The following is a 14,474-nucleotide window of genomic DNA, read 5'->3' on the forward strand; positions in this document are numbered from 1 at the left end:
TTCAGTAAGTGTGTGTGTGTGTGTGTGAACATGTTCAGTAAGTGTGTGTGTGTGTGTGTGCGTGCATGTTCAGTAAGTGTGTGTGTGTTTAGTAAACGTGTGTGTGCGTGCATGTTCAGTAAGTGTGTGTGTTTAGTAAACGTGTGTGTGTGTGCATGTTCAGTAAGTGTGTGTGTTTAATAAACGTGTGTGTGCGTGCATGTTCAGTAAGTGTGTGTGTTTAGTAAACGTGTGTGTGCGTGCATGTTCAGTAAGCATGTGCATGGTCAGTAAAAGTGTGTGTGTGTGTGTGTGTGTGTGATCAGTAAGGGTGTGTGTGCATTTATAAAATGTTTGTGTTCAGTTTGTGTCTTCAGAAAGTGTATGTGCACGCATTCATGTTCAGTAAGTGTGTGTGTTTATGTACATGTTCAGTGAGTGTGTGTGCATGGTCATTAAAAGTATGTGTGTTCAGTAAGTGTGTGTGTGTGTGTGTGTATGCATGTTCAGTAAACATGTGTGCAGGTTCAATAAGTGTGTGTGTATGTTCATTTAGTGTGTTTCTATATGTGTATCTGTTTCATTATGTGTCTGTGTGAATCTGTGTGTGTGTGTGCTTGTTCAGGAAGTGTTTGTGTGTATGTTCAGTAAGTGTGTGTGTATCTGTTTCATTAAGTGTGTGTCTGTGTGAATCTATCTGTGTGTGTGTGCGTGCATTTTCAGTAAGTGTGTTTCATTAAGTATATGTGTGTGTGTGTGTGTGTCGACTCACGTGAATGTGTCCCATACTGCAGGCAGCGATGAGTGCCTGCTGCAGCGCTCTGCTCTTCAGACTGTGCTCCTGCTGACTCTCAGAGCTCCAGCGCAGCTCCAGCAGACACTCGATGACCTCAGAATGACCCCGCAGAGCCGCATGAACCAGCGCACACTGACCGCTCTTATCCACATGATCCACCTGACACCAAACACACACACACACACACACACTCACACTGAGAACCTGCAAGATTCAATGGTTTCTTCTTTCTTCTTGTGTGTTATAGTGCAGGATAATTGATTCCATCTCTGACTCAACCACTGACTACCTTTACATAGACGTCAGTAATCGAATGACATGCCTCACTCAGACTATAAGACAACAATATTATTAAGGTGTTTACATCAGTTGCTTTTTGAATGTTCCTGTCATGATCTCGTTTTACATGTTTTAGTACAAAGTTCGGGACGGCACGGTGGCTCAGTGGTTAGCACTGTCGCCTTACAGCAAGAAGGTCGCTGACCGGCTGAACCAGTTGGCATTTCTGTGGAGTTCGGTGTTGGTGTGGGTTTCCTCCGGGTGCTCCGGTTTCCCCACAGTCCAAACACATGAGCTATAGAGGAACTGAATAAACTAAATTGGCCGTAGTGTATGAGTGTGAATGAGTGTGTTCCCAGTACTGGGTTATGGCTGGAAGGCCATTCGCTGCATAAAACATATAGCGGAATAGTTGGTGGTTCATTCCACTGTGGCGACCTCTGAAATAGAGACTAAGCTGGAGGAAAATGATTAAATGAGTACATAGTTCGATTAACGTCATTACATCACCATCTGACACTAGTCTCCAGCGTTTCATGGCAGCTAATTAGGTTTATTAAGTCTTAACCTCCCTGACTCCTCATCCCTCATTTTTGCTTCATACAAAATAAATCTATCAGGAGGCATGCTTAGTAAGATCACCATCATATTGTTTAAACAATATGTTTTGTCGACTAGCTAAACTAAAAAGGCCGTTACACCGGTTTTACAACGCATGAGCGGCGCGTGACAAGCCAGTAGCCTGCTTTTTTGGCGCGCATGTTAACTACCGAAACTCGCACCGGCAGAAGAACAGCACATGCGAGAGGTTTGCTTTTTGCTTTTTGATTAAACTACACTGCTTTCACCAGCATTGGTTCGGTTGCACATAGAGAATAACGTCTTTATTTCGGAATTACCACTCTTAATAAATACACTTGCATATGAAGTAAATCATATCTCAATGCTCTTACTGGGGCACTGGAGATTTTTACTGGGGCACGTGCCCCAGTAAATTGGGTCTAGCGACGCCCCTGGTGTTGATTGTCCTGTCTCTATGGATTTGGTAAGTGTGTGATCTTTGTTTATGTTTATTCAGATGGCAAAGTTAGTTCGTATCGTCAGCAGTACTCTTTCAGTGTTTAAAGACATACCTTAGTCTAAATGATTTAGTCACTAAGTTTACGTTAACATCACTACAATATTATGGACTGAAAATCCTCCACTTCCACACAGCTCTCAGACTCGCTGTAAATGCTGCTCTCTGAATCAGTCAATCCCCCCTGTATCTGTGTTGCCGCTGTGACAATCAGCTGTAGTGCACGTAACGAAACTCCCCTTTTCATGCAAACCCTTCCCTCTTTCGACACTCTCACCTAAACAAAGCTGGACTCACCCGCTTTCCTGACTTTCTTCAAACTAGGTGTGAAAACACCCTGCTGAGACAGACGCGGTTTCATTGCTCTTAAACTTTGTGACAAGTTCACCTGCAGTTCATTTCTCATACTATGAGTGCAACCAGATGACGGCGGATACAAATCCTCAAGCAACAAGCCACCTCTGACACTTAATTCACTAACGTTTCAGTCATGTCCATGTGACAGTACAGCGATATATTTAGATTCAAGTAACACAAGCTGACAGTATTTGAGTGATTTCAGTGGCTGACCTTGGCTCCTCTTTTGCAGAGCAGACTGATCAGCTCCAGATGACCAGCGGCTGCAGCGTAACACAGAGCGCTCATGCCGTTCTCTGACAGCACGTCCACGTTTGCTCCAAACTCCAGCAGCAGAGCCACCATCTCCTGATGCCCGAGGTGAGACTGAACGCACAGCACCGGCCCGTTATTCAGCACTTCTGTACGGTAGTTCACATTGGCTCCTCCCAGCATCAGCAAACGGCTCACCTGCACACACACACACACACACAATAATAATACACAATTGTACAAATCCGCTGCACATATACATTTATAATTATGTTCATATCTATCTGCATACCTCTGATTATTAATAACAACCTGTACATATATTTATCTATTGTAAATCTCTAATCATAGCTAACACAACCTGTATATAATGTTTATAGTACATCCATCTGTAAATATCACCAGAGTTTTTCTATAACTGCACTTTATAACTTATACCTGTATCCTGCACTTGCTGCTATTGCACTGCTGGTTAGACCTGAACTGCATTTCGTTGCCTTGTACATGTGTAATGACAATAAAGTTGAATCTAATCTAATCTAATAATAATTAATTTTATTTATAAATGGCGCCTTTCTGGACACCCAAGACCACCTTACAAGAAAAATCATACCAAACATACCAAAAACAATTAATAAAACATTGCCAAGCATAATTTCAGATACATGAAAAGAGATGCAAAAACAAACACATCTTAGATATAAGATAACATCATAAAAAAGAAAGCCTGCTTAAAAAGATGGGTCTTAAAACAGGATTTAAAAGTGCGAAGGCTATCACTGTTCCTTAAATCCAAAAGAAGTGAGTTCCATAGCCGAGGAACCGTAGAGCTAAAAGAGCTTCGCTCCCATAGTGCTTAAAGGTGCAGTAGGTGATCTGCCAAAATGCAAACCGTTAACATAATAGCTTTTAAAACACAGTTCCTCTGCTGCCATCCAAAGCCACACGTCCTGAAATCACGAACGCGCACATGATGACAGTAGAAAACCCACTAGATCATGTCACTCACCAATAACAAAGCTTTACAGTACTTTATAATCTACAATTCCCAATGAGAAACTGTATTGCATCGAGCATGTTTCAGTTGTGTAGCAGTAAAACTTGTCATAATGTGCAATATTTCATGCATGCAAGGATCGCTGGTCACAATCTCTCACATGCTTTGTCCTAAAGTGACTACTGTATGTGGTTGCGTGCAGGATATACAGTTATTACTATACCATACTTACATGCTATTTCAGAGCGAATATTCAGAGTAGCTGTAATCAATATAGGGAGCGCACCACAGACTGGCCTTGTTCAGAAATGACCCAATGTAAATATAAAAGCACCTTCAGCTCAGTAAAGCAGGCTAGGTGGAATAGCGCTGTTTACTGATGTTCTGTTGTTAAACTAAATAGAAATCGACATTATGGATGCTGTAAAAGATCCTTATGAAACTGAAAATAGTCACATCAATCTTTCACCAGGAGATTTCAGTGGCTGAACAACACTTCTGTGCATATAACCCATTCATAACAACACAATCTACATCAGCTTTGAGTGACTAAAAGAGTTTTAACACAGAACATGACCTGTCTAACAGAAATCCTTCAGCCATGGTGTCGTCCTTCCTCCAGCGTGCAAAACTAACTCCAATAATGATTCGAATGATATGCCTTACTCAGACTATAAGACAACAATATTATTAAGGTGTTTACATCAGTTGCTTTTTGAATGTTCCTGTCATGATCTCGTTTTACATGTTTTAGTACAAAGTTCGGCACGGTGGCTTAGTGGTTAGCACTGTCGCCTCACAGCAAGAAGGTCGCTGACCGGCTGAACCAGTTGGCATTTCTGTGGAGTTCGGTGTTGCCGTGGGTTTCCTCCGGGTGCTCCGGTTTTCCCACAGTCCAAACACATGAGCTATAGAGGAACTGAATAAACTAAATTGGCTGTACTGTGTGAGTGTGAATGAGTGTGTTATGGCTGGAAGGCCATCAACTGGATAAAACATATAGCGGAATAGTTGGCGGTTCATTCCCCCGTGGCGACCTCTGAAATAGAGACTAAGCCAAAGGAAAATTTGCATGCATGAAATATACTTCAGCCATGGTGTCGTCCTTCCTCCAGTGAGCAAAACTAACTCCAATAATGATTCAGCATTTGATTTTACCGCTCTCCTCACTCTCTCGTCTCTCTGTGCATGCACAAACGGTGGATCTGCGTGAACGTGTGCGCAGTTGTTCAAATCTACATTTGCTGACAGTTTGGGCTACTAGCGTATCAGAATTATGGGAATTATCGGCCCGACAATATTTAATTGGATGAACATTTTTTAGTCTTATGCCTCACTCAGAATATAAAAACACACATAAACACATTTAGATCATTTACTTTAATCATTACTATTGGAATGTGAAGAGACTTTCAACCAGCACAACAAAACATGTTTCTGTAGACGATCACCTATTGCACCTTTAATCGGGTGCGTAGTGGTACCAGAGAGATACAGTTGGATGATCTAAGAGTGCGATAAGAGGTATAGATATGGAGAAGTTCGGTGAGATACTGAGGAGCAAGATTGTGAAGTGCCTTAAAAGTGAGAAGTAATATTTTAAAATTGATGCAATACTTTACTGGAAGCCAGTGAAGCTGATAAAGAAGTAGTGTGACATGTTTGTGAGATGAAGTTCTAGAAATGACATGAGCTGCATAGTTCTGAACCAGTTGGCCCAGTTTAAGCCCAGTGAGAAGAGCATTACAGTAGTCCAGGGGTGCTCAACCCTGTTTCAGGAGATCTACTTTCCTACAGAAAACACACAAACACACCTGAACCAATCAATTACAGGCATGTGTGTTTGGATAGGGTTGCAATGGAAAACTGCAGGAAGGTAGATCTCCAGAAACAGGGTTGAGCACCCCTGCAGTAGCCGATGCGTGAAGTGACTAGTGCATGGATGAGAATTGCTGTAATATTAGTTGTGAGAGAAGGACAAAAGACAACTAATAAAACGCAAGTGTAAATATGAAGTATGTGTAACATTACTAATATGACCTTCAAAAGAATGTGTGCCATCCAAGATGACACCCCACACACACATACTTCTAATTAGCATTCAACATCAATACAAAACGGCTAAAGATTTGAACTCAAGACGATTCATATGTTCGACTCTGAGTCTATATAAACAGCTGATTATTCCCCCTTCTGTGATTTTTGTGATTTTTTTCTTACTCAAATATTTCCCAAATGATGTTGAACACATTCAGGAATTTTTCACAGTATTTCCTATAATATTTTTTCTTCTGGAAAAAGTCTTATTTGTTTTATTTCAGCTAGAATATTTTTTTAAACAATTTTAGGGTCAATATTAATAGCCCTCTGAAGCAATATTTGTTTTCCAGATTGTCTTTAAGGTCTCAAAACTTAGGGCTTCTGGTAGTACCTAGAATAGCAAAGTCGAGTAAAGGAGGTCGAGCCTTCTCATTTATAGCTCCTAAACTCTGGAATAGCCTTCCTGATAACGTCCGAGCCTCAGACACACTCTCCCAATTCAAAACTAGATTAAAGACCTATCTGTTCAGTAAAGCATACACTTAGTGCACCACTTAGGGAGCTTCCACACAGGTTTCTGCATCTTGTTGATATACACTGTGAACATCAGCTACGCTGATTATTTTCTTTATTCTCCATTTCCACCTGGGGATACTCTTCCCGAGGCCCTCAGACTATGCAGAGTCACTGATTCGATCCAAGACCAACGACGAGATGATCCCAAGGTTTCCATATCCTGGACCAGGCCGAATCCTGAGCAGCTACTGTGGTGGTCATGGAGGAGTGGAGAACATGAGACTGATTCCTGTGACGCTCCAGAGACAGACGAGTCTTCGCTGAGGCCAGCTTCCAGCCTCCGCCGCTGAGACTGCAGCTCTGCACAAGACGTTTGGCCAGCGGAGAAATTAAAATGGTCGTGCCCAACTGAGCCTGGTTTCTCTCAAGGTTTTTTTTCTTCACTTTCGCCTTTAGTGAAGTTTTTTTTCCCTCTCCGCTGTCGCCTCTGGGTTGCATGGTTCAGGATCTGTAGAGCTGTGCATCGTTGGATTTGCTCTTCAGTGTTTGGACTCTCAGTAGTGATTATTAAACCACACTGAACTGAGCTAAACTGAACTGAACTTAAACACTACAAACTGAACTACACTGTTCCTATTTACTGTGACCTTTTATGTGAAGCTGCTTTGAGACAATCTACATTGTATAAGCGCTATACAAATAAAGGTGAATTGTCTCCATACAATGGCTTGCCTAATTACTCTAATCTAATTACCCTAGGTAAGCCTTAAACTGTCACATTAAGCTGAATACTAGTATCTTGAATAATATCTAGTCAAATATTATTTACTGTCATCATGAAAAAGATAAAACAAATCAGTTATTAGAGATGAGTTATTAAAACTATTATGTTTAGAAATGTGTTGAAAAAATCTTCTCTCCGTTAAACAGAAATTGAGGAAAAATAATATACAGGAGGGCTAATAATTCTGACTTCAACTGCATATATATGATTGCTAGACTCCTCCCTGGGGCTGGATTAGATGCATATGTTTGGCAGCTGTTCTCTAAAACATCAGGCCTCTCCTTCAAGTGAATCTCTGAAATGCAGAATGATTTTCAGCACTGCTTGTCATCTCTGTGTAAAACAATGCCTCGTCCTGTGTTTAAAGTTCAGCCAGAACAAAGTGCTGATTGGAAAAGCATGCTGATCACAATGCACAGCTTCATTAAGAGCTCCAGCACATTGAGTCGCAGTCATTAATCAGCCTGGATTCTGCCTTTGAGAAGCAGATGAATAACAAACGTTTAATCAGCAGTGAACACACAGCCCCAGAGGCTGCACAGCAAACGCCTGCAAATCTGATTTGTTTTATTTACTAAAACCACATGAGGAGGTTTAGACACCACCTTAGAGAGAGAGAGAGAGAGAGAGAGAAAGAGAGAGAGAGAGAGAGAGAGAGAGAGAGAGAGAGAGAGAGAGAGAGAGAGAGAGATTATTTCATTTTATACTGTTCTACAAAGATGCTATTATTATTATTATTACTATTTTTTAAATATATTGAATTAATTAATTTAATGTCATTCATTCATTTATTTTCTTTTTTGGCTTAGTCCCTTTAATCATCAGAGGTCGCCACAGCGGAATGAACCAGCATATGTTTTGCACAGCGGATGCCCTTCCGGCCGCAACCCAGTACTGGGAAGCATCCATACACTCTCATTCACACACATACACTACAGCCAATTTATTTCATCCAATTCCCCTATAGCACATGTGTTTGGACTGTGGGGGAAACCGGAGCACCCGGAGGAAACCCACACCAACACGGGGAGAACATGCAGACTCCACACAGTAATGCCAACTAGTCCAGCCGGGACTCGAACCAGCGACCTCCTTGCTGTGAGGTGAGAGTGCTAACCACTGAGCCACCGTGTCACCATTAATTAAATTAATTTAGATTTTATTTAAATTTTTAAATTCTCTTTATTTATTTTATATATTTATTTAGTCGTGACATTTTTTTTTGTTATTATAAATTTTATTTATTTATTTACCCGTTTACTTAATTTCACAGATCTCTTCTTGTTTTCTTTCTTATGTATTGTATAACTGTGTTGTTCATGAAATGACAATAACATGAAATGATAATGAAATTAAGAAAGAAAGAAAGAAAGAAAGAAAGACAGAAAGAAAGAAAAGAAAAAAAAAGAAAGAATTGAAATTTCATTTTTGTAATAACGTATTGAGCCAAACTAAATTGACAATAAAATTAAATTAAATAATAATGAACGAATGAACAAACAAACGAATGAATGAATGAATGAATAAAGAGATGGATGGTGGAAATTACATTTTTGTAATTATATATTGAGCTAAAATGAAACGACATTAAAATGAAATTATAATGAATGAATGAATATATGAATGAATGAATGAATGGAAATAGTATTTTTAAAATGAAATGACAATGAACGTAAATAATAATGAAATAAATTAATAAATCAAATTGAAATGACTGAATGAATGGAAATTGCATTTTTGTAATTACATACCGAGCTAAAATGAAATGACATTAAAATGAAATAATAATTTAATTTAATAATATTGAAATGAATGAATGAATGAAAATTGCAATATTGGCTAAAATGAAATGACAAAATTAAACAAAATAATGAGAGAATGAAAGAATAAAATTACATTTTTTGTAATTATATATTGAGCTAAAATGAAATGACAATAAAATGAAATAATAATGGAATGAAATGAATGAATGAATGAATGATTGGAAATAGCATTTTTAAAATTATATATTGGCTTAAATGAAATGACAATAAAATGAAATAATAATGGAATGAATGAATGAATGAATGAATGGAAATACCTTTTTTTAAATTATATATTGGCTAAAATGAAATGACAATAAAATGAAATAATAATGGAATGAATGAATGAATAAATGAATGAATGGAAATAGCTTTTTTAAAATTATATATTGGCTAAAATGAAATGACAATGAACGTAAATAATAATGAAATAAATTAATACATGAAATTGAAATGACTGAATGAATGGAATTTGCAATTTTGTAATTACATACAGAGCTAAAATGAAATGACAATAAAATGAAATAAAAATTAAATTAAATATTATTGAAATGAATGAATGAATGAAAATTGCAAATATTGGCTAAAATGAAACGACAACATTAAACAAAATAATGAGAGAATGAAAGAATAAAATTGCATTTTTGTAATTATATATTGAGCTAAAATGAAATGACAATAAAATAAAATGATAATGAATGAATGAAATTACATTTTGTAATCATATATTGACCTAAAATGAATTGACAATAAAATGAAATAATAATGGAATGAATGAATGAATGAATGAATGAATGGAAATAGCATTTTTTTAAATTATATATTGGCTAAAATGAAATGACAGTAAAATAAAATGACAATGAAATTAAATTAAATAATGATGAAATGAATGAATGAATCGAATTGAAATGACTGAATGGATGGAAATTGCATTTTTGTAATTATATATTCAGCTAAAATGAAATGACAATAAAATAAAATGATAATGAATGAATGAAATTACATTTTGTAATAATATATTGACCTAAAATGAAATGACAATAAAATGAAATAATAATGGAATGAATGAATGAATGAATGAATATATGAATGAATGAATGAATGAATGAATGAATGGAAATAGCATTTTTTAAATTATATATTGGCTAAAATGAAATGACAGTAAAATAAAATGACAATAAAATTTAATTAAATAATGATGAAATGAATGAATGAATCGAATTGAAATGACTGAATGAATGGAAATTGCATTTTTGTAATTATATATTGAGCTAAAATGAAATGACAATAAAATGAAATAATAATTAATAATGAATTAATGGAAATCACATTTTTGTAATTATATATTGAGCTGAAATGAAATTGCATTAAAATAAAATAATAAGGACATTAGATTAAATGAAACTGAAATGACATTTTAGTATTTTTATATATTGCGCTAATAGTTTTCCAGGAAGTGATGATTTTTATTCTCTTAAACAAACGGGATTTCAAATGTTTAATGTCGTATCTTAATTATGCCCATTTGCAAACCTTGGATGAAAACAGAGCTAGTGAGTCACATTGACAGCAGGTAATACATGAAGATGACGGCTACATACAGTCGAACGGCTTAAAAAACACAAGCAATGGAGAAAATGATTGGAAAAAACATCCATAACAAAGACTGCTGGAGAAAACAGCGTCTGCTAACCTTGACGTTGGGTGTGTAGAGGTTTCTCAGGGAGGCTAAAGCAGCAGAAAGACCATCAGTACTGCAGCTGATCCACAATGCCTGCAGAACACTAGACGACACGCCGGTCTTCTTACTCAAACCCTTTAAAAGAGAGCGATCAACACACTCCGTCAAACACACACAGGTGGATAAACATTTATGCATTTAAAGGTCCGGTGAAGTGCTTTGAAATGGTTATTTTTAATTCGATGTTTGACGTAATCTCAACTGAAACTGAAGAGAGGGGCAGGGCATATAGTAGCCCCTCCCCTTTTAAAAAGCAGCCAATAGCCTTTAGTTTTATCACAGCTCTGCCAGTTAGTGGTTGAGCTCAGGTGCATCAAATGAAAAGCAAATGTGAAGCCTCTTGAAGTGGGCGGGGCATATCAGACACTATAGAGCAGCGTTTCCCAACCCTGTTCCTGAAGGCACACCAACAGTCCACATTTTCAACCTCTCCCTAATCAAACACACCTGAATCAACTTATAAGAAGAGAGTCCAAAACCTGAAATGAATGGGTCAGATAATGGAGACATCCAAAATATGTACTGTTGGTGTGCCTCCAGGGACAGGGTTGGGAAACACTGCTATAGAGCATTTGATTGGTCAGAAGATTTGAAGAGAAAAGTATGAGGTGACGTTCCAAAAAAAAATCATTGATCCATTAAGGCCGAAGTGACAAACTGCAAGTTTTGGGTGTTTATGTCAGGTTTATATCTTCTAAATGTGAGTTTTGGAGCACACTAGCTGATAGGTATCTTTAAGACTAACATACTGATCTAAAAATCGTTATATTTATTTCTTGGGACCTTTAAGATTGCTTTACAAAACAAAACACACAAAAGATGTCAAATAAAAAAACAAGTCCAATAAAAAAAGAGTGTGAAATAATAAGTATTTCAGACAAAGTGATAGACAGAATGACAGACAAATAAAATGAGAATAACATGAGAAATTCAGAGAGAGAAAATGACAGACAGACAGACAGACAGACAGAATGAATCACAGAGAGAATGACAGACATACACAATGACAGACAGACAGAATGAATCACAGAGAGAATGACAGACATACAGAATGACAGACAGACAGACAGACAGACAGACATACAGACAAAATGACAGACAGATAAACTGACTGACTGACAGACACCTTGAAGATGTGTGCTTTCAGGATGTGATGTCCCAACTCCATCGTCTGCTGTCTGTTCAACTTCCCCTCCTGCCTCGACAACATGAAGGCCATCAGTGCATGTCCACTCCTGCAGACACACACACACACACACACACACACACACACACACACACACACACACATGTAAATGCATGTCCCACAAAATTGAGGGGGTCAGGAACAGGGGTCGGGAACCTTTTTTTTCAGCAAAGAGCTATTTCTGATTTTTTGGCAAATGAATTTTTTTAAAGAGCCATCAGGGTGTATATTATATCCTTTCTTCATTTATTTCCCTGCACAACTCATAACAATAACTAAATAAACACATATGAAGCATCACATGTTGAGCAAGTCCACAAATGAAGCAGGGACAATTTATTATTTTTCTCTTTCGCCATCACCACTCCTGAATGCTGTTTGACTTTATGTGCACGAGATGACCATAGAAATGTAAGTTGCTTGCCCTTTATTGGTGTCGCAATTCAATTAATCCACAGCACCGCTGAATTCTTATTAATTTTGCTGTAAAAATACATTAAAAAGGGAATTAAACTGTATTTTCGACAGGAAACTGATTTCTAGTGACAGTTTTGTAAACTTTAAAATATTATTGAAGAGAGACAGCTGGAGAGCTACAAGTTTTTGGTCAAAGAGCCACTTCAGAGCCATAGGTTCCCTACCCCTGCCCTAAAACATGCAGAATGTCATCGCGCTTTAATGTTTGTCTGCCTCTTGTTATTTCTCACACTGCAAATCTTACAGTCCAAACAATTCAACCTCATTCATGTCCTCAATGAGAGCTGAAGAGTGAAGGATGACACACAACGCCCAGAAACCTTAACAGATGAGACTCTTGGCTTTGATAAGAAGAGCCGTGCATTTCCACATAAGCTCCTTGACTTGTTATTGGATTGCCCTGAAGACCATTTAGATTGCAATTAGATCAAAAATGATCCACTTTCATTTCCAATGTGTTAAGCGGACAGCACTGACTGATTAAACGTGCAGTGTGATGAGGTCATGTGATTAGAGTGTGGTTGAACTCAGGGCTGGTTCACACTGAACACATTTTTCCCTTCAATGTGCAACTTTTATATTGCTTTTCCAACACAACCCAGGTAGCAAAGAATTCTGGCCCAGATTTGGCATAAATCTGGCACAGCAGGCATTCATCCGGCAGTGGCATACAGCATGTGGGCCAAACATGGGCCTGGTTTGGCAGAGGTGTCACCGTCTTTAAGGCGGTACACAATACTTAGGCCAGATGTAAAATGTAGTATTTGGCCCAGATGTTAATAATTGATATATGGGCCATGTGAGGCTGGTCTATCTTGACCCATAAAAAACACATTTGTATTATTTTAAAATAAAAATAAAAAATTCTACCTATCAGGTCGCTTCGAGGAAAGACACGCCCATAGCAAGCCTATAGTGCAATGATTCATGGGTTTATCAATTTCATTGCAGTCGTGACACACCAACATATCTGGCCCAATTCAGGCTCAGTTATGGGTTATTAACTTGGCTAAGACTTGGCCCAGATATGGTCCATGTTTGGCTCTTGTCTGGAAGCACAGACTTGGTATAGTCATGCACCGTAATTCACTGCGGCATGTGGGCCAAGCAACAGCTGATTGTGTGGGCCAAAATATTTTGCTATGTGGGAACACTCACTTGACTGTTACACTTGCATCTTGCCTCATTATAAGTGCCACATTTTTAGATGCCTTGTCAAGTTAAAGTTGCCATGCAATCAAAACTCTTCTCTTCTTTCCTCACTTGAAATATGAATGCATCTATCCTGTTATGCTCTGTAGTATTATTACTATTATTTGTAGTATTTCTATACTTTTGTAACTGGATGTCGAATTATTTATTTATTTTCTAAATTGATAAATTGTGAAGGACTTGTATACATTTTATATATTTGTATGATATTGTATGTTATATCAAGAAAAGACTAAGAAAAAAAAAATCTAATTAAAAAAAAAACCCTTTCTTCTTATTTTTATACGCACAGTTAGTCAGAATTATTAGCCCTCCTGAATTATTAGCCCCCGTATATTTTCCCTCAATTTCTGTTTAACAGAGAGAAGATTTTTTTCAACACATTTCTAATCATAATAGTTTTAATAACTCATTTCTAATAACTGATTTCTTTTATCTTTAAAGGCTTAAAGGTGCAGTATGTAAGTTTGACACCCAGTGGTTGAACTAGGTATAGCACTCCTGGATCAAAACAAACGCAAGCGCAGGTTGCCAGATTGAGAACAGGAGCGAGTGATTTAAACATAGGTTACCCCTTTTTTCATATTTAATAAAAGTCTTTTGTGTCCCCAGAATGTGTCTGTAAAGTTTCAGCTCAAAACACCCATCAGATTGTTTATTATAGCTGTTTGAAGTGTCTATATTATAGCTGGAAAAAAGGTTTTGCTCTTTTTTTTACTGGGCCTTTAAGGCTAGTCCTCCCCGCCCACAGTTCCCACGTGCCTGTCAGCAATCGCCGCCCTCGGCTGCCTCAGGAAGCAGATCTCACATAACGTGTGTGAGAAATACTACAGTAAGAACTTTAACAATCAGTATTTCATGCATTTTTTGTGGATTTGCAACAATGAGTCTCATTCGTTTTGGTTAACTATAATAACCCTGATTCAAACACACCTGAATCAACTCATCAGAACATTAGAAGAGACTCCAAAACCTGAA

At 37.7% G+C, this 14,474-nt stretch overlaps 1 protein-coding gene across 1 annotated transcript in view; it reads right to left on the bottom strand.

The window, feature by feature from the left end:
* Positions 1-14,474, bottom strand: part of tanc1b (tetratricopeptide repeat, ankyrin repeat and coiled-coil containing 1b) — a 195,105-nt gene that overhangs the window by 54,318 nt on the left and 126,313 nt on the right. Inside the window, exons 11-14 of the mRNA XM_056466085.1 lie at positions 11,748-11,856; positions 10,574-10,696; positions 2,703-2,939; positions 752-934 (exon numbers count right to left, since the gene is read on the bottom strand). Coding sequence (XP_056322060.1) covers positions 752-934; positions 2,703-2,939; positions 10,574-10,696; positions 11,748-11,856 — 652 coding nt within the window. The remainder of the gene's footprint in view (positions 1-751; positions 935-2,702; positions 2,940-10,573; positions 10,697-11,747; positions 11,857-14,474) is intronic.

Source organism: Danio aesculapii, chromosome 9 (assembly GCF_903798145.1).
Source record: "Danio aesculapii chromosome 9, fDanAes4.1, whole genome shotgun sequence".
NCBI classification, from domain to species: Eukaryota; Metazoa; Chordata; class Actinopteri; order Cypriniformes; family Danionidae; genus Danio; species Danio aesculapii.